At 35.5% G+C, this 21,030-nt stretch overlaps 1 protein-coding gene across 2 annotated transcripts; it reads right to left on the reverse strand.

Annotated features, from left to right (window-relative positions):
- Positions 1–7,125: 7,125 nt before the first annotated feature.
- On the reverse strand, positions 7,126–20,391 carry LOC114463627 (sphingomyelin phosphodiesterase 2-like). 2 transcript variants are annotated; one of them, XM_028447297.1, is made up of 11 exons: positions 20,233–20,391; positions 15,310–15,408; positions 15,089–15,185; positions 14,903–14,979; positions 12,211–12,304; positions 10,611–10,700; positions 10,436–10,518; positions 10,214–10,346; positions 8,707–8,811; positions 8,423–8,600; positions 7,126–7,840 (listed from the first exon to the last, which is right to left on the reverse strand). In XM_028447297.1, the coding sequence occupies exons 2-11, from the start codon at positions 15,357–15,359 to the stop codon at positions 7,449–7,451; spliced, it is 1,299 nt and encodes a 432-aa protein (XP_028303098.1). In that variant the 5' UTR covers positions 15,360–15,408; positions 20,233–20,391; the 3' UTR covers positions 7,126–7,448. The 2 variants fall into 2 exon arrangements, with proteins under 2 accessions (XP_028303098.1, XP_028303096.1); XM_028447295.1 differs by lacking the exon at positions 20,233–20,391 and adding an exon at positions 20,095–20,184.
- Between the last annotated feature and the right edge of the window lie 639 nt (positions 20,392–21,030).

Consider the following 21,030-nt stretch of genomic DNA (forward strand, 5'->3'; position numbering starts at 1 on the left):
TTTTGCAACAGCTATCAACAAACCACGTTTAAAAAACATGTGATTTTTTTATTTTTTTTTACATTAGTTTTGACCAGATTAACAGCAACATTTGTGAAATGTATGATATTTAAAATATATATATATATATATATATAATGTCAATGTTGAATCTAAAGGTTAAATATTAAATCTAAATGAAAAATGTTAAATCTAAGTGCTACATTTAAATCTAAACGTTTAATCTAAATCTAAATCAAATGCTGAATTTAAAATGTAAATGTTAAATGTAAATGTTAAATGTAAATGTTAAATGTTAAATACTAAATCTAAATGTTAAACTAAATATTTAGCTGATATGCAAATTCACTGAAAGTACCAAAATAAAAGCTCACAGATGCAAAATTTAAGATTTACATCAAACATTTAAATTACATATGTAACATTTAGATTTAGACTTAATAATAATACATCAATTTCATATAGCGCTTTTTAGGACACAACAGAATTAAGGGATTATTCTTTCACTCCACACTTAGTGGTGGTAAGCTACTATTGTAGCCACAGCTGCTCTGGGGCAGACTGACGGAAGCAAGGCTAACATAGTGCGCCATCGGCCACTCCAACCACCACCGACACTCACTCACACACTAGATTCATACTAGGCAATGTGGGTGAAGTGCCTTGCCCAAGGACGCAATGACAGATCAGATGCCACTGTCCCCCACTGTGGCATCTGGGAATCTCAGCGGTCTCCCATCCAAATACTAACCAGGCCCAGACTTGCTTAGCTTCCAAGATCTAAGATTGTGCAATGACATTTAGATTTAATATTTAGATTTAGATTTCACATGATATTTTTACAAGAAGAAAAAAAAAAATCACAAATATTGCTGTAAATCTGGTCAAAAGTAGCATAAAACAATTCACAAACAGTTTTTTAAATGTGGTTTGTTGCTAAATGTTGCAAAAAGTTGCTGTTTATTTTATCATGTGCAACTTTACAATGATAAGATTACATCTCTGCCAAAGCAACACCACAATAAGATGTGACCCGCCTTTCTCACAAAATCAAGAACATTTAAAGTGAAGTTTCTGCAGGGACTGATTTCTGTCGTTTACTGCTATTATTTACATATTAACATATTATTATTTATATTATTATTTATACATAGAAGTGCAGACTAGGGAACAGTTATTTTTGAAACAACTGGTTTTCCCACTTAAAATTTGTGGCAAACTGGTCAAAAAAAATAACCCCATTGACCCATTTATTCACACTGCACAAACATCCCAATTAAAACAGGAGTATGGCTGTAACTTGGATCAGAGCATTTCTAAAACCACAGCACTGTGTGTGTGATGTTCCCACTAATGCAGGGATCAGTATCTCCCACATGTGGTTGAAAGAAAGGAAAAACGAATCATAGCAAATATTCAATGATACATGCGTGCATAAAGGATTAAACACTGGCCCGATTGCAGAATGCATCTTTTTTATTTTTGTTTTTCTGCCTGTCAGGGATCTCCTCAAGTCTCAACCTTTAACACCAAACCGTCACAATCTGTGAAAATTACTTAAATTACTTCTGAGTAGATTTCGTGTTTAGGGAACATTTTTGTCCAGTTTTTATCAATTGACCACATTTCCAAATATTTTTGCCTTTTGTGATTTGCAGCCAATTCATATACGGAATCACTAAAAACCTGTTAATTCAATTAAAAAAAAAATTTGGATGCATTTGAACATTAAATTAAGTCTAAATACCCTCAAAGACTAATGTGTATTAATAGAAAAGTAGCATCACTAACAACAATAACTAAAATACTATATCTGATCATCAGTTAGATTTAATCTGGAATATTTACATTCATTTTTAACCTAAACATCAATAATTTATACTGAAATTAGCAACATTTTATACAATTAATTATGAACAATGGTTCAGTTTCTTAAACAATTTAGATGAATCTTGGTAAAAACTGTACATTTTAGGTAAGACTGGATTCCACACCATGATATTTCATTAAATGGGCATCATCGGGCAAGGTTTGCATGAATATTATAGTAGAAATAAACATGGAAACACTTTGAAATCTCATACAGCAATTTAATATAAATAAAATAGGGCAGAACATTTAGACGAGTAATTTTAAAGATTTTTTTCTTAACAGCAGACAGTCGCATTACATTATATTCTGACACTTTTTTTTTTTTTTGCCACATACACGAGGAAAGGGGAAAAAATGCTGACAGGTTACCATAGACAGTATATACTAATACTATAAGTGTGTGTGCATGTGTGTGTGATATTATAATAATTATGAGGGGAGGAGACAATAACAAGTTCAAACAGACAAATACTTGGAGGGAAAGAAACAATATATTTAGATATAAAAAAATTACATTATAATAATATTGAGAGAAGACAGGAAAAAAATCAAGAAAGTGGGAGAGATTCTAGTTTCATCTTAGAGCCTGACGCCCAGACAAACTGAGGGCTATTTTGACACGAATAATTAAATAAAGTGAGTGCATTTATGCTAAGTTACTACATATTTGGTACCTATCTAAGAATTTAAAGCTTTTTTGTGGAAGTTTGTTAACAGGGTTACGCATAATAAGTATGAACTTCAGTCTAAAGAGCTGTGCACAAAATTATGGAAATGTTTTGTTTAATGGAATGAAAGGACCGAATAAAAAAATACTACTACTACTACCAATTTACTAGTATAGGTATTTATTGTGATTTTGTAAAAAAAAAAAAAGAAAAAAAAAGAAAAAAAAATGAAAAACAGTGAAAGATAAAACAGGTGTGTTATATATATATAAATAACAATGTGTGTGTTTATCAGCTCTTACTGTCACTACAGAGAATTATGTGTGTGTGTGTGTGTGTGTCCCAGCTCAACAGGTGCTGGATTATGAAAGTCTTATATCTGTTTGTTTTTGCTGGGGGAAAAAAGGAGGAAATAATAATGCTCCACACCCATCAGTTCTTCCACCTCCGGGTGTACAAGTACCAGCTGGTAACTTCAGATCATTGATATTATAATGCAAAAGAAAAATGAGATTTGGCTACAGAGGAGAATAACTGTCTCACAGTGCCCTCTGCTGGTCAACATGTGAACATCATTGAGGATCAGCTAAAAACAGGGCTCATTCACTTTTCTACCTACTGACTGTATAGTCTGAAGGGCTACCAGTTAGAAAAGCACTTCTTAAATACTAACGTTTCACGGTTTCACTTTAATAAAAAGGAAGACTCGCAGTAACTTAAAGGGGCAGTATTATTTAAACATCACTTCATAATGGTTTTGCTACAGTGATACATCTCTTAGTTTAGCCTCATTAAGAGAATCAACATTGAAATAGTTGTGTTTCCTCCCTCCCTTGTTATTCCACATTTTGTTAAAAAGTCAGCTCCAAACGGGCAGGTTTGGATTTTTCTCGCGTTGTGACGTCACATCACGGAAACTCCTGCTTCTGACAATCCTGGCTCCTCCCTCTCAAACTACCTCACAGATAAAACAAACATAGCGACAGCAGGTTTGATATTACAGTTAATGTATTTGCATTCAGTGTAAGGATAATCCAGTATATAGATAAACCGAAAAGCACTCACAATCAGTTTCACTTTTAGTAGCTGTTACACAACCTCGTATCACCTTTATGGGATGATTTGATGTGTTTGTGACCCAATGCAACGCAGCAGTCGGACAAAGCAATGGATTTTTCGTCTTAAATGGACTAGTCTTGTGATCAGAAAAGGTGAATAGGAAAAGTAAGCAATGTAGTTGCTCATGTGAGTGTTTGAAACCGCTGACTCAGCTGATAGTTGAGTTTACTTCCCTGCAGTGCAGCGTGAGCAGTCACAATCAGTTCCATTTTTAGTAGCTGTTACACCACCTTGTATCACCTTTATGGGATGATCTGACGTATTTGTGACCCAATGTGACGCAGCAGGTGGACAAAACAATGGACTATTACCTTAAATGAACTATTTCTGTGAGGTGAGGAGGAGAAGAAAGACTGTTAATGCCACAAACGACGTTTAACTAATCATGTAAAATTACACAATTGTGTAATTTTAATTTTTTATAAAACTCCACCTTGAGTTTTTGAAAATACATCATATTATATATAATAGCAATGTATCTCAAACCTTTTTAGCTCCAGTACCGCCTTTTTCTTATTTCTGAATCCAAGTACCCCCGTTTGTCTGACTACAAGATTTTACTCAGAAACTATAGAGCATAATGATGCAATGAATGAGTGACGATAACACATTTTAATCTCATGATGTAAATAAGGGGAAAGAAACTGTATTTTACACAGTGGTTCCAAATCTTTTTTGGATCGTGACCCCATTTTGATATCAAGAATTTCTGATGACCCCAAAGACATTTTTTCTTTCTAGAAATCATTTTTGATCATGTTTGAGCTCAGATTATATATATATATATATATATATATATATATATATATATATATATATATATACAGTATATATATACATTTTTTACTGCATTTTAGTTGCACTAGTTTCATATTTTACAAAGTGAAAGTATAGAAATACAGTTGTTTAAGAGTTTTAATAATAAAAAAGAGTAATAATTAAAACATTTCAAAAATCTATTTTAACTTTTCAGAAATTTCAGGTGACCCCACATGGAGTTCTGACCCCAAGGTTGAAAAAGACTGATTTAGTGGCTCCTGGATAGTTATTTCTATAGTTTTTATCATTCCCAACAATGACACTTTAATTTCTTTCTCTCTCTCTCTCAAGAACCCCCTGTAGTGGGTGAACGTACCCCCATTTGAGAAACACTGATATATAACATACCATTGGTTATGCACCAAATCTGCAACACTGAAAAATATTTGCCCCAATGTTTCAGTGAAAATAAACATTTAAAGATGGTAAATTTAATGCTAAAACTTTATCAGCAGTATTTAACTCCACTAAGTACTAATTACACCTGTCATATGTATTAGGGGCTCTCACATGGTCCATGCGGGCTACCTGGGGCCCGCGGGCACCGTGTTGGTGAACCCTGAGATAAAAATAATAACTCACAGTAGTTGGCAAGTATCAGCCCAACAACAGCTTTATTTCTATGACAACCAAGGCCATTACAAGTCTTCATTTGGAATGAATTTTCAGTGAAACACATTTATAAACCTTAAATATTTAAGTGACAGGGAGTGTAAATGTAAATAAGCATTTGTTACACTTTTCAAACAAAACACAGAATCACACGCTATTTTCAAAGGTAGTCGTCTTGCATTATTGAAATGTTAAGATCTAATATGTTAAGGTTTTATTTATTCAGACAAACTGTTTTTCAGGAAAATTTACTGTGACCTCCTGACATGCTTTAACTGCTAACTGCCAGTATTCTTCAGAGGCAGAGGTATTCTTCTAATGAAACCTTAACATATTATTCAGACAGTACTTGCTAGGTTAAGATCTACTTGATAAATTAAGTACGTATGCTTTCTCTATAATTTCATTTGGTTCATTGTAGTAATTTATACAAAAATAATCTGATGTTTAAATGCAATAAAAACTAAGATCAGCTTAAGAAACAGGAGTGTAGGTGGTTTTAAACATTTACTAAAACTACTCAAATGTGCACCTTTTTTAAAATTCGTATATAAAATCCTTCATTAAATGAAATGTGTGACACAGACTCATTAACACAACCTTCAGCTTTTAAAACGTTTGTTTTCAGTTCAACATAAACACAGCAATGAGTTACCGTACAGCAGGGGTGTCAAACACATTTTAGTTCAGGGGCCAAATACGGAGCACTTTGATCTCACGAGGGCCACAGATTTTATGTGGGAAAACGAGTAATTTCAGCATTATTGTGCCCTAGATTGCACTTCTACATATACATATGTAAGAAACAAACAATATCCAATATAAGTGATATATATCCATCCCAGCATAATCTTTACTTTAAATTTCCTAGATTTTGTGACCAGTTTCAATTTAATAAAGGGAAATATTGTGTAATAATTTGAGGAAAATTTAAGGATTTTGTACGAATTTGGAGTTTTTCCAACAGTTAAACATTAAATGACTGCAGTCTTGCCATATCATGACTTGTATGTAGTCCTTTATGTCCATTTTTAGGGTTATTACTTTTTTTTTAATGCTAATATCAATGTTTTCAATTTTAGCAATTGTTCCCTTCTCTGCTTTGTTTTCTGTCTGCTTATTCAAACCGTTCATTTTTTTTAACTTTTGTCAATCACATACTGTAAGCACATTTATGTGAAACACTTTGATCTACAATTGACTTTGTAAGAAAGGTGCTATATAACTAAGTTTGATTGATTGATTGATTTATAGATAGATATAAGCACCGGGAGTGTTGAGTTTCATTTACACAATGATTCATGTTTTCTATGTAATTTTTATTTTCTCCTGCGGGCCGAATTGGATGCTGAAAAAGGGCCGGATTTGGCCCCTGGGCCATGATTTTGACACATGTAAATCTTCAAAACCTCTGAAACAAACATGATATCTGGATGAGATTTTATATTTATTTACTATATATTTATGAGCTCTGGGGTGAGTGGTTCCACAGTATTTGTAATAATAATAATAAGAATAATAATAATTATTATTACCCTGAACTAAAATGAGTTTAACACCTGTGTGCTAGATTTTACCCTTTGCACAAATGTTAAATAATAATAATAATAATAACAGGTGTCAAACTCATTTTAGTTCAGGGGCCAAATAGGGATAAGTTTGGTCTCAAGTGGGCCGCAGAGATTGGAAATCGAACAATTTCAAGATTACTGTTACTTTGCATTTCCATATATAAATGAAATAATAGTATGCAGGGGCCACGATAATGTGTTTGTTTGATCAATGGGCCACATTATCAACATTCATGTCAGCATTTAGAATAATGACCAATCTGAGCATTAACACAGGAAACAACAAGAGTTTTTATAGTAAATTTGTGTGCTTTTTGTGCATTTCTATTGTCCTTTTGTGTATTTTTCCTGTAACATATGTTATTTGGAGTCATACTGTGTATTTGTGCTGTCATTTTGCATTTTTTGGAGTAATGTTTGTGTATTTCTGGTTGTCGTTTTGCTTGTTTGTTAGTACTGTGGGTTTGCGCAGTTATTTGTTGGTGTTTTTCATTTTCTGTAATTTTGTATATTATTTTGAGTCATTTTGTGTATTTTTGTTGTTTTAAAGGGCTGGATTTGGCCCCCGGACCTTGAGTTTGACACCTGATCTAGCAGCTACTACATGTCAAAGCCTGTGTCCTGCACTGCTTTCAGAAATGCCCACAGTTCTCATACATTCTTTAGTCTAGTTCCCAGATACAGATCACATTCAGATCACTTTAAATCAGTCTTGAATATACAGTATATGTATTTTTTTTTTTCTAAAAGCTTCTTCTGATTTACCTCACAGCAGTGTTATTATACCTCAGGGTAGAGGGCACTGCAGGACATTGTGAGGCTGAGCCAAAGGAAACCCCCGGAGCCTCTCCTGCAGATGCCCCACACACAGCCTCATCTGGTCCTCGGCCCCCTGCAGACACTTCAGCTCGATGGTGTAAAACACGTAGAGCAGGGAGGTGGTGAGCAGGATGGCGAAGCACAGCAGGGCCAGGAGGTAGAAGGAGGTTTTAGGGAAAGGCTGCTCCGCTCCCAGAGCCAACCAGGGCACTGCAGCTATGGCCAGCTGCAGCAGCAGCAGAGCCAGGCCCATCACCCCGGTACGTGCTGCTGTGTAGCGCATCCTCTCAGTGCAGTGAAGGCCTACTTTCACTTCTGTACGCGCCTCAGTCACTATGTTAACCAACTCTGCCAGCTTCTCTGGGAACAGAACAGAAGAGCTGTTAGGGCGCTCAGCAATGAAGAACGAAGTCTCCTTCGTATTATTTTACCCTATTGATTAGGATAGAGTTTAAATTTGTATACAGTTAAGAGGACATCGTCAGGAAAAATAAGGAAACACTTTAAAATGCCTAAAAGTTTACCTTAAGGTTAATTGGTTTTTATTTTACTAGTATCACATCCTTATTTCTTCTGTAATATATTGTAATCGTAGACATTTAAATAAATAGTAAAATACTACCATTTTGGAAATTCGTAGTATAGGCCCTATGTGTTTGATTAACAAAATGTGTTTTATTTCAGTGAACAACAAAGCTAAGCTCCTTAGGAATTTGGAGGTCAACCAAACACCAGCTACAACAGGCATTACAGTTTCTAACCATTTTTAATCTTCGACACATGCTACACTGGCTCCTTAAATAACCTGGTGGAAGTGGGAATGTTACTATTAACCTCGTTGTGTTTGTCCTGTGATGTCCGCAGGAAATCTGTGCAATGCAGATCTAATAAATGCGTCTACACACTGTAAAGAGCAATAACTGAGAAATTAGCAAAACTAACCTTTGGTGAAATCCTGATGCTTAGTTTCTTTGTCCCCCCCACTCTCATCTGGCTGATGAGACTTTAGCCTCAGGGTGGACGTGAGCGCCTCGTGGTCAGAGTACGGGAAAGGATGATTGGGGACGCTTCCTTTCGTGACGGACATTGCATCGCAATGAATGTCAATTTTGGAAGAACCCTTATGAAAAGAAGAAAAATGGTACAATGTTGATACAATGATGACGATGTGTACTATTGTGGACACGGAGAGAAACAAATGTTAAGAACTCTGCGCTGTCACCTACTTTGAATAGAATGTAGTCGATACGAATTCCCGTCTTAAAAGGGCCAAGCTCCTTTTTATTGATGAACGGATTGTTAGCGATCAGAGTCACTCCATCCTCACACCCCTGCAGCAGGAAACACAACAACTTCAATCAAGGTACATGCACTGATGATCAAATGTAGTAAATTACTTAAATAAAATTAAGTGCTTCAAAACACTCTTTTTCCTGGGAGCACAAATAAATTACCTAAATATTAGTGTACATTTTTGTTTATTACATCTGTTGCTATGCAATGTGTATGTATGTTTTGAACAAAATGTTGTTGTGATACAGTATTTATATGACAATGACAATTAAGGATTAATTGATGGATTGATTGTGTGCATGCAATTGTTATCAGGGTCAGTGTAAAATATTAAATGAACCCGCAGCAAAATTTAGACCCCGTCTTTTTTGTACCTTTTATATAAGGGGGGGTCACATCCTGTGCCACAGAACATGGACCACGACTAAGTCAAAGTGTCTAATAAAGGCACTTTATGTTCACACTGTAAGACTTAACGCTCAAATCCAGTTTTTTTGCCCCTTTGCGACCTGTATCTGATCTTTTTATGGCAGTCTGAACGACCCAAATCTGATTTTTTCAAATGCGACCCAGGTAACTTGGATATGTAGTCCTAAATCCAAAACCTATCCGATCTTTTGCCATGCGACTGCAGTGTGAACAGTCTATACTGACGTCATAATTAATAGCTGGAGCAGTGAGTGGTGCGCTGCAGGCTGTGTGCTGTCCTCTGCTGGACAGGTTTGGAGCATCCACTATTATTGAATCAATACTTTTTCTGCACAAGAACACAGATTATCCTTATATTTTATACTTGAATTATGTAAAAAGATCCACTGTCTCTTGCGCGCAGTGTGCACCGACATATAAACTGGTATCCCAAAACTGCATTTGACATTTTTACAGTTATACGGAGATCAATCACAAACAATGCCATATTTATGTCACATTCCTGGCCCCTTTTTGAAGAACATGCACTTTGAACCAGTTATAACTCAGGAGTTTATCTATAATAAATTAAAAAAAATCACTACCTGGTATATTTTGTTTTCATTGTTCATATTTAGTTATGTTGTTGAAATTGCTAAGATTATGCGATCATTTCAGGGCAGGGTTTGGGTCCATATTATATAGAGGGAGTGCATATTAGACTGGGTAAAATGACAGGGTCCACACTCCCAGCTGAAAAATGTAAACAAACTTGGACATGAATTCACAAGAAATACGTTATCTTCATCTTAAAATAATGTATAAATATTATGAAGGTAGTGACAAATGAACGCCAATTAGAGGTGACATTTTTTTTTGAGAAATTAATGAAAATTAAATACAAAAGAGGAAACGCAACAGTGCAAAGCAATCGAAAATAAATACAGTAAAAAGTGAAAAATGAAAAACAGTGAAACAGTCACATAAACTCTTGTGGATGCAAATAAAAAGTTATTTGGTGTGTATACATACAGCATAGAGTGTCGTTTCTAAATAAGAGTCTTTCAGGGCTGTGTAAGACCTCAGTAGTCTGTTGCCGAGGTCCTGTGGGTGCATGTTCAGGTCGCCACCAACAATCACCAAATCAGCTCCAGCAGATGTGTGGCTAGAAGACACAGGAAGCACCATATTTATCAAAGGGACCCTTTTTAAAACAAATTATAATCAAATGTGTGATTGTTAAAAGCAGAGTACCGAATGAACTGCTGCAGCTCCCAGGCCTGGACCACTCTGTGAGGTAGGTACGAGTCCTTCTCTCTGCAGTATTCTGCGTGCAACTAAAACCAAGAAATGCGCAACATACTCATCTATGAGCAAGAATAATTTACCAACAAATAGGGGAAAAAAACCTGATGTACAAACAGCGTACATGTGTGACGTAGACGTGTGCGGTCCGGCCACCGATTGTTAATATGACCATTCCTACAGCTTTGCCTCCAAACCAGTCTCCATGATGAGCCTGAAGAGAAAACCGTTATTTAACATTATTCATACACTATTTGTGTGTTTGAAAACAAATTCTATGCGAACAATGTGAACTTCATAACCAAAGGAATAAAGCAAACTTTACTACAACCAATACTACTGTTGTCATTAGTGTGGGTATTTTATTAAGTAGTTTTCAAGTGACAAAGAAGGAACTATACAGTCTGCAATGGTACATATGACAAATATAATATTTATTATATCATTATATAATTATAATATAAAAAAGGGTGTCTTGATCCAACATTGATAATCAAATATTGGTCCAAAACCTGCAAAAAACAAGTATGGGATTCTATCTGCCTGCATCTAAAATGTTCGATACAGAATTGAACGTAAATTGCAGAATGTGCTTTTGTTTAAGTTAAACTACTGGTTATTTTGCGCTTTAAAAAAAAAAATCTTGTTTTTCTGTTTTATTGGCTCTATTAAAGTTGTTTTTAGCATCTTCTAATTTTTTTTTTTTTTAACTATATTTGTTATTCTTTTCAATTATTGAATATTCTAATGTTTAAGGTTAAAAAACAATAATCTATGTAACCCATTGGTTAATAATAAAGGGATCATTTTTTTCTCCATACTGTATGATTCCCGCCAATATCGCATCGAATCAATATCAGTATCGGCCAATACACAAGGCTGTAATACACACACATGAAAAATATGCCTTTATTTTTTTGGGGAAAATACGGTACTATTTTCCTTTTATTTTTCATTGTCAAAAGAATCCCTTGACAAACCATTCAAAACAATGCAATTTAACTAAAAATAAATCTTGAATGAAATAAATAAAGGAACAATACATATGAAGAAGAAGCCTATTAATTTAAATTCTGGTTCTATAGTAAACAATGCAAAACTGCACAATAGTTCTTTTTCTTTTTAAAAATGCAACTGAACATGTATTTTGTGCCTTAACAATTGGACTTTAAAAAAAAAAAAAAAAAGGAATTTCACTGTATTTACGTCAGATATTTGTTTTGAAACACTAGAGGGCGTTGGAAACCCAGTGGTCGGTTGGCATGCAGCTATTCTAGCAGTGAAGAAGAGATGTTATGCTAGCAGACAGAGCTAATAGAAAAATGTGACTTTTACAGATATTCACGTAGTATTATAGATATTCTTTCAGTGCTAAAGGGGTAACAAATCATTTATGAACATGTTTAAGAGTAGAAAGCGGCCAGAAAGAGAGTAGTAGGAGATTCCGCCCGCCGCCAACACTTCTGGACAAGAGGAGGATATATCTCTGCTGTTTAAAAAAAGTACTGCAATTAAATTTTCACAGTATCGTGAACTGTGATACCTATGAATCAATTTTTAACTGCCTTACAATTCATCGTTACATCCCTAACATATATCATATCAGAAATGAAAAAGGACACCCCAACTCATAAGGGGCACAATTTAATTGATACAAAAAATGCTAATATTTTCCCCAATTCTTCCTTTTCCCAGTTTTGAGGATCTTGATTTTCCGAACTCACCATGTACGGATAGCCATTGAGCGAGTACCGATACAGAAACGTGTCATGGATTCTGTACTTAGTGAAAACAGCCAGTCCACTGCCTATTACCCCACTGCAAGAGCAAAACAAAGGACACAAGTCAATAATATTTACTGTTTTATTCCACAAAATAGCCTCTTATGTAATGTACATTAAAGCTGCTCGGTACAATATGATATATTTTCAATCAAATAAAGACATATTGTTGGCCACCAAAAACTCTACCAAAGTGACTTTCCAACACAAATACTGGAGGATGTTTGTTTCGGGGTTTCAAGAAGAAGGATCTGAATCCAGCCGAAATTGAATGTCTCGCGGAGTGAGGTGATATCATAGGGAATACTAGGAACAAACTACAACAAAAATGCTGTCGAGAAATGGGGGTTCGATCCCAGTCTATACCCGTCTATGTTCGAAATGTCCTTGGGCAAGACACTGAACTCTAAATTCCTCCCATTGGTCGACTAGCGCCTTGCATGTCAGTCCCATTGGTGTGTGAATGTGAGCGCGAATGGGCTGATATTGTGAAGTGCTTTGGGGACTACATCTGTGGTTCTAAAGCGTTATAAATATATATATATATATATATATATATATATATATATATATTAGTATTAGGGATGTAACGATTAATCGTAAGGCAGTTAAAAATCGATTCATAGGTATCACGGTTGATATCGATTTTCTGAAAATTGAATCGCAGTACTTTTTTTAACCACAAGTGTAGGCTGCGGGCGGAGTCTGCTAATACTTTCTTTCTGGCCGCCTTCTACTCTTAAATATGTTAATAAATGATTCATTACCCCTTTAGCACCGAAAGAATATCTGTAATATTACTTGAATATCTGTAAAAGTCACGTTTTTCTATTAGCTTTGTCTGCTAGCATAGCTTCTCTTCTTCACGGCAAGATATCTGCATGCCAACCGACCACTGTGTTACCAGCGCCCTCTGCTGGTCCAAACAAATATGACGTAAATCAGTGCAATCACGTTTTTTTTTTTTTAAAGTCCAATTGATAAGGCACAAAATACATGTTCAGTTGCACTTTTAAAAGAAAAAGAACTATTATGCAGTTTTGCATTGTTTATTATAGAACCAGAATTTAAATCAATAGGCTTCATTTTCATTTGTATTATTCCTTTATTTATTTCATTCAAGATTTATTTTTAGTTAAATTGCATTGTTTTGAATAGTTTATCAAGGAATTCTTTTGACAATTAAAAATAAAAAGAAAATAGTAGAGTATTTGTCTACAGTCCCATTTTGTAAAATAAATCGTGAGAGAATCGTATCGTGAACCCAGTATCGTGATTCGAATCGTATCGGGAGTTGAGTGAATCGTTACATCCCTAATATACATATATCAAGTCCACACAAGTAATCACCATAAGAATGAAGGAAAATCCATCGACGGGACTCCACAGTAGGGCTGAACGATTTTGGAAAATAATCTAATTGTGATTTTTTTTCCCCTCAATATTGCGATTGTGATTTAATATGCGATTATTTTTTCAAGGGCCTCTTATCATGTATTTTTCAATTAACACAAGGAATGAATCAATCTGTTTCATAATAAACAATTTTAAATGTATTTAATCTTTAAAGCACAGATTACAACAATAAATCAAACAAATCCGTGGCTTTACCTCATCAACATATCTAACGAACTTCTCTCTGAGAAGTTAGTCTTGTACAGGACAGTACAAGACAGGACAAAAAAAATAAAAAATAAAATAAAAATTGCAGCCTTTGCGATTAAAAAATTGCGTTTTATGATGTTGCGATAATATCGCAAATGCAATTAATTGTTCAGCCTTACTGCACAAAACTTTTCCAACAATGTAAACCACATGTGTCAAACTCAAGGCCCGGGAGCCAAATTCGGCCCGCAGGAGAAAATTAAAATGACAGCGAACCCATGACTCATTGTGTAAATCACCAAATAATTCAGTTGTAAATTTCTCACTACCTCCAAATACACAATTTCAATGAAACTGCACATTTTTCCAGGGCTCACAGTTTTCCCATGCCTATATCACATGATTTCAGTCATTTTTTTCTGAAATCCAAAAATTTTCCTTAAATTATTTTCCAAAATTTGCCCAAATTAAATAAAAATTGGTCACAAAATCAAGGAAATGCTAGATTCTGCAGGAACTGATATCTGTCACTTATTGCTTGGATACTGGTGCCTAACATACTTTAAAAACTATTATACATGGAAGTCCAAACTAGGGCACATGAATGATAAAATTGCTTGTTTTGCAGCCCACTTGAGATTAGGCTGGTCCGTATTTGGCCCCTGAACAAAAAGGAGTTCGACACCCCTGATCATTGTAAACAACCCGAGTGCTTACAATAGAGATCACAAAAACTTTCGAGCTGCAATTTTACCCTTTTTACATCTTTTTTTCAAGTAAATATGTTCGATTTATTGATTTACTAAACCGTATAATTGTCCCGAGTAGCTTCAAGCAATTATTTGTACAAATGTGTAACTGACAGAGTAGATGTTAGGAAACTCTCCAAATGTTGTAATTAATCAGGCTTGTGGCTTGGTATGCAGGTTAAGAAATAATTAAGCAGCAAAACTGTAATCCACTGACAGCACCAGAAAAATCAAAGCCATTCATGCATAAATATACAGTATTTCACTACACGTATGACTACCTTTTGAAGTAGTGAGAGTGAGGATGAGTGTAGGAGAGTTTATTTTTTAAGAAGAGGAAATCTTTCTCACTCCAAACCTAAAAAAAAAAAAGCAGAAAGCAAAAACATTTTCAAATTATTATTATTTTTGTGTGCAACATGTAATGCACTGAATGAACAAATGCAACAATGAGGAGTTCCTCCAACCTCTTGCAGTAAGACGATGTCATGCTTCTCTATACTTAACATCTCTCCAATCATGACATACCGCTGTTGACAGTGTTTACTCATGTAGCGGATTCCCCTGCAAAAAGAAACAAAAAAAAAAACAAGAAAGGATTAGTATTTTGTTTTTATTCATGGATGTATGTTTGAAGATAAAATCAACACAATGTAGGATTCATTCAACACAAACAAGGATCACTGACCAGCAGTTTAGAGAGAAGACTCGGACAATGTCAGAGTCTGTGGGATCCATGTCGACCGATCAGTGGATCAGAGAAGGAGGGTTTTGGAGAACTTCAATTCTGCAGGACCACAAAAAAAAAAAGTTACAATTACGTCTTAAATTACAATGATTACGGTGATGGGAATTTTTTTTCAATTACAATTCAAATTCAATTTCCAAATCAGAATCCTTTGATTGTCGCTGTTCCTCTTTCAGAAGCACGACGAAATTAAAAAATAGCAGCTCTCGTAAAAGAAACAGTGCAAACAGCAGAAAGAGAAAAAATTTTGGTAGTGCAAAGGTGATTAGTGTAAATAACATTGAATTAAAGTCTGTAAAACTGCAAAAAAAAAAAAAGAATAGTGCAGGACATGAAAATCTTAAAAAAAAAAAAACTGTACAGTAGGGGTATATACAAGACAAGAGGGACATTAAAACAGCAGATTCGGGGTTTGAGGCGTTCAGGGCAACAACAGCTCTTGGGTAGAAACTGTTTTTTTTAGTCTGTTTTTGTCTTTATTGCCCTGAAACGCCTCCCTGGGGGTAGAAGTTGGAAAAGGTGGTGACCGGGGCTCACTCGTGACAGAGGGTGTTGTATATATCTTCCAGGTAGGGCCGGGACAACGCGTCGACGTAATCGATGACGTCGACGCAAAATGTGCGCGCCGATGTGTCGTCCGACCAAAACAAAGATGGCACCGCCGGAGAATAACTAACGCGAGTTGTTCGTCCGAGTTTCATAAGTGCAAGGCAGTGAAGAGACGCACTCGTTCGTCGAAGGTAGCTGTTCCCTGACCCTCGTCCTTTATTCCGGGTGTGACCACACGGCAGCTCGTCGACGGGACAAGAAGGAAACACTCGCCGTGACATCAGCAGCAGCAACAGCAGCCGCACGCGCTCACACCAGTGTGATCCACTAGTAGTCCGTACTGATTTGTAAATTAAACACAATGTATGTTTGCTATACACATAGGCATCTATTGGAGTTTTATCTTTTATTTTTCCCTTAAACTTCCTAAAGGACAACACACACACACGAGTATGAGCATGTTAGAAGAGCGTGTCCTACAGCGGAGCGATGCACTCCCTTTTACTTTCGCAGCGGACGCTGCCGTTTGATTCACCTGCAGAGCTTTGTGTGTGCGTGCACCACAAGTGTTTGTGTGTGCGCGCACGAGTCACGACAAGTGTTTGTGTGTGGGCACACGAGTGTTTGTGTGTGGGCACCAGTGTTGGGCGGTCACCAACGTCAGTTTTGACAGTAACTAGTACTGTAACGCAATATTTTTCTAAAGAAATAACGCAGTTACCGTTACAATATGGTGCGTTTGTCCCTTACTTTGCTAGCTGCAGTGTACTTCCTGTTTACAGTGGCGCTACATATTTTCGCGGGACGCCGTGCCAACCACGGTAACAGTAGAAGAAGAAGCATTGTCAGCGTGTTTCTGTTTACATCACGTGCGGCAATCATGGCGAGCCAAGGACGAGCTTCTCAGAGTGGAAATACATGCATTATTTTTGTCTCAAAAAGATGCATCAGTGAAGCTAAGCTAACGCTGTGGCTGGATTTTAACGGACTGTGACTGTTATCCAGGGACAGGTCAGCCAAACTATTGCACGGTATGTTGTAAATATGCAGCATGTTGCTGCTGCTGAGTCACTGCTAACAGCAGCTCGTTAGCCTGATATGTTTAGCATTGTGTAGCTGAGAAAAATGATGTGAATTAGTTTTTCCACATTTATTTTTATAAGCATTTTCAACAGCAGAATGTGCACCTGGAATATGCACAGCTTACTTTACATTACTGTGCTAAGGCTGAAAAATTACTGTTTTAATTTTGGAGCAGCTGTTTTGTGCTTTATATGCACATCATTTATGGTTGTTTTATAGTTGATAAACAGTGGATTATTATCATATTACTGCACTAATATGAAGCTGTATAGACACAAATGACCCAAAATAAATAATACATTCTTTAATTCTAAGTAACTCAAAAGTTACTTTTTCCAGTAACGCATTACTTTTTGGTGTAAGTAATCAAAATAGTAACTGAGTTACTTTGTGAATGAAGTAACTAGTAACAGTAACTAGTTACTTTTTTCAGTAACTAGCACAACACTGGTGGGCACACGAGTGTTTGTGTGTGCACCCCCACGAGTGTTTGTGTGCGTGCCCCATTGTTTGTGTGTGACTTGCGTGCGCGAGCATTTGTGCATGAGAGACACTTTTATTTCAGTTTAATCAGCTTAAGCAGGGTATAAATGTGCTTTATGGATAATCTGTGAGTTTAAAAAATGTGATTCATCAATTAATTTACAGACCGATTAATCGATTATGAAAATAATCGTTAGTTGCAGCTCTAATTACAACAGCTTTTTTCAACAACAGTTACAATTATGATTGCTATCATTACATTAATTATCAATTAAGCGATTACAATTATAAGTGACCCCAACCCTGATGTCTAGCACGCTGCACGTTTTGGATTTCAAACCATTTCATCAATCCAGCAAAATGTTGTTTTTAACGAGTGAAACAGATGGTGTTATACATGAGCCGACACAGTGAGTGCTCACTAAACCATAACGACACCCTTTAAAAAACAATGACAAAGATATGAAGCAGCAGCGTTCATCACCACATGTTGGCCACAACCAAAGTGCTGACACAGTGCTGCGCTCTCTGCAGAATAAAAAGGGGAAATCAGCAATTTAGTAAAAATAACCAGAACAAAGGTAACAGTGGAGCTACTGTGACCAAACATTATATATTTTGTTTTACTTTTTTAGGGCTTCAGACGGCCAAGACCACATCCATTATTTTGCTATACAAGTATTGATAAAATCGTTAAGGATAAATTATTGCTCCCCGTGTGTCGATGACTTAATATAATCTTCAATAGTTTTTGGGGGGAGTCATGTTCTAATACTTTTGCTCAATTGAAAAGTGGGAGGGTTCAAACAAAAGGTGCTCTGTCCTGAGTTGTTTAACACATCTAGATGTAAATACCATGGAATAAAAGTTGGAATTCCGAACTTTTGTCTCATATTCATGTTTTGATCTGAAACTCACAAGGCTTCAGTATACAACAAAAACAAAGGAATTGACCTTGCCGTTCTAATACTTTTGGAGGGGACTGTATAAACACACATGCAGGGTTTAGACCAGGGGTCTGCAACCTTTACTCTCAAAAGAGCCATTTTGCCTAATATCGCCTGGATTAAAGTCCTCCTGGAGCCAAAAAAAAACAAAAAAACATTCTCAAAAAAGACAATACAGTGTTAAGATTCTATACAGTTAAAATAATATAAAATAATTTTATGAGTTAATGGAGTTGAAGGGCTACAAAAAATACCTTGAATTTGATGACATGTGAGTGATCATGTCGGTCAACACATGCTAATAGCTAATTTCTTGCAACAAATCAAGCATGCATTATGCATATTAAGCCGACATGTTGGCAATTAAATAAATCTTATCCCATACAATTAAAATCTCTATTTTCTTCCAAAATAGTGTTTTTGTTGGTTTAGTTATCTTAGCAGGGATTTAAAACTTAAGGTTAGCCACAGGTGCAGGAAAGCTGATGATCTGTAGATGTTGCAGGAGGTGAAGTAGGATGGTGGCAAAGGTATTGCACAATGTGATTCATTTTTAGGGTAACCAATTCTTTTATCATAATTTTATTTTAAGTTATTGTCATTAATCATCAATACCATATTTTTTTTTAAACGCTACAAGGAGCCATTGCAAAAGAGTCAAAGAGCCACATGTGGCTCCAGAGCCGCAGGTTGCAGACCCCTGGTTTAGACTCAAACACCCACAGTGTAGGATTGAGCGCTACCGCAGGTCATTCATCCCCACCGCTGTACGATTGTACAATAAAACATTCTGAGGTATTGTGCTGTCTATAAATATATGTGTGTGTGTGTGTATATGTATATATTCTTGCCCCCGCCTGTTAACATGCATACATCTGTATCCTTCATTCTTTTTAGATTATTTTGTCTATTTCTATTTATGTATAGCTTCTATTATTGTATTGTATATTTCATTTTAACTTCATCGCACTATTTTTCGGGTGTCTTTCGGGTTTTTCTGTGTGTTGCCTTTTGTTGTCTTTTTTATTGAGCTGTCATGTCAGCACATTTCTCCACTTCGAAATTAATTAATAACTAATCTCTATGTATTTGCTTTGGTGTTTTTAGTTGCATGAATAAAACAGTATACATGACTGTATGTAGGTATCTATTTTAGTTGAACAGGAAAATAAAAAAATAAAATAAAAAAATACCACAAACATATATTAGGAGTTATAACAAAGTAGTTACCAGATAACTCAACATTCATAGCGGAAGTTGCGCACATTAATTTGCAGAAACACATTAGTTACTGCAAAACAGCTGCGTCCATTACCTAATGACGTGCTTGGTTTTAAAGGTGGAGCTAATTCATAAGATAAAAACTCCACAACATATCTTAAAGCACTCAGATAAACTAAAAGCACACAAATAACCAGCATAGTTATTTTCATGACTTTCTCAGGCCCTTTATAGCAGTATATAAGATAACAGAGGATGTATATCTATTCAAAGTGATGAATAAACGGTTCGCACAGTTGTGTAAACCCATGTCAGGTGGCAGAAGTGAACCGATAAGCTGTTTTTTTTTATTATTATTTTAAAACATAATGAGTCATCATATAAAGACACACACCGTGTAGTTCTTTGGTCTGCTAATCGTTCAATAATTCACATTACTCACCCACAAAGCCGGTGTAGGTCCTCCGAGTTTAACCGGTGTGTGTGTGTGTTCGGACTGTGAGTGTGACGGGTGTGTAACCATAGACAGGAATGTGTTTGAATAATGAAACAACACACTTCCTGTTAGCTTGCAACTTACCCTGTGGCTCAAACGGGCTAAAAAAAAAAAAGCCAGCCAGAAAACACACACTAAGACGATTTTTCAGCATCTCAGAAGCCCTGAGCTCAGTTATTAATAGATTCACCCAGTGTGCAATGTTACACACAGCTGGGGTTACTTTTTTTTTTTACACGCTTTTTTTTCTCTTTTTCTTTTTTTTTTAAGAATTAACTTCCTGGCAAAGAGGATTATGGGAAATGAAGTTCTTTGACGTAACTGGAAATTGACAGAAAATCTTCAGGTTTTCGGTTAAACACACTAAAAATATTATGTGGAAACAAATGTAAATTAATTCAAGAGTTATTTTTTTTTTCTTTAATAAACTAGCCATCATGAATTTACGGTGAAATATTAGATGTTGGCGCAATAATAATCTAAAACTTTATCCCAGTGGTTCCCAACCTTTTTTGGATCATGACCCCATTTTTACATCATAAATTTCCAGCGACTCCAAATACGTTTTCTCTTTCTTTTTAGAAGTATTATTATTATTATTATTATTATTATTATTATTATTATTATTATTATTATTATTATTATTATTATTATTATTATTATTTTAATCTTTGTTATACTGTGTTAAAAATACAGATAGTAACCAGAATTTGTGCACAAAGGGACAATTTGTATTTGTAAGGTATTTTATTTTTTATTTCTTGTTTTTTTTCTCTCTCTTTCTTCTTTTCTTTATACTCCATTTTATTTAAACTAGATTTATATTTGAGAAAGTGAAAGTGCTGAACACTGTTGTTTAACATTGTGCAAAAATATTATATT

The sequence above is a fragment of the Gouania willdenowi genome, chromosome 5, assembly GCF_900634775.1.
Source record: "Gouania willdenowi chromosome 5, fGouWil2.1, whole genome shotgun sequence".
Lineage (NCBI taxonomy): Eukaryota > Metazoa > Chordata > Actinopteri > Blenniiformes > Gobiesocidae > Gouania > Gouania willdenowi.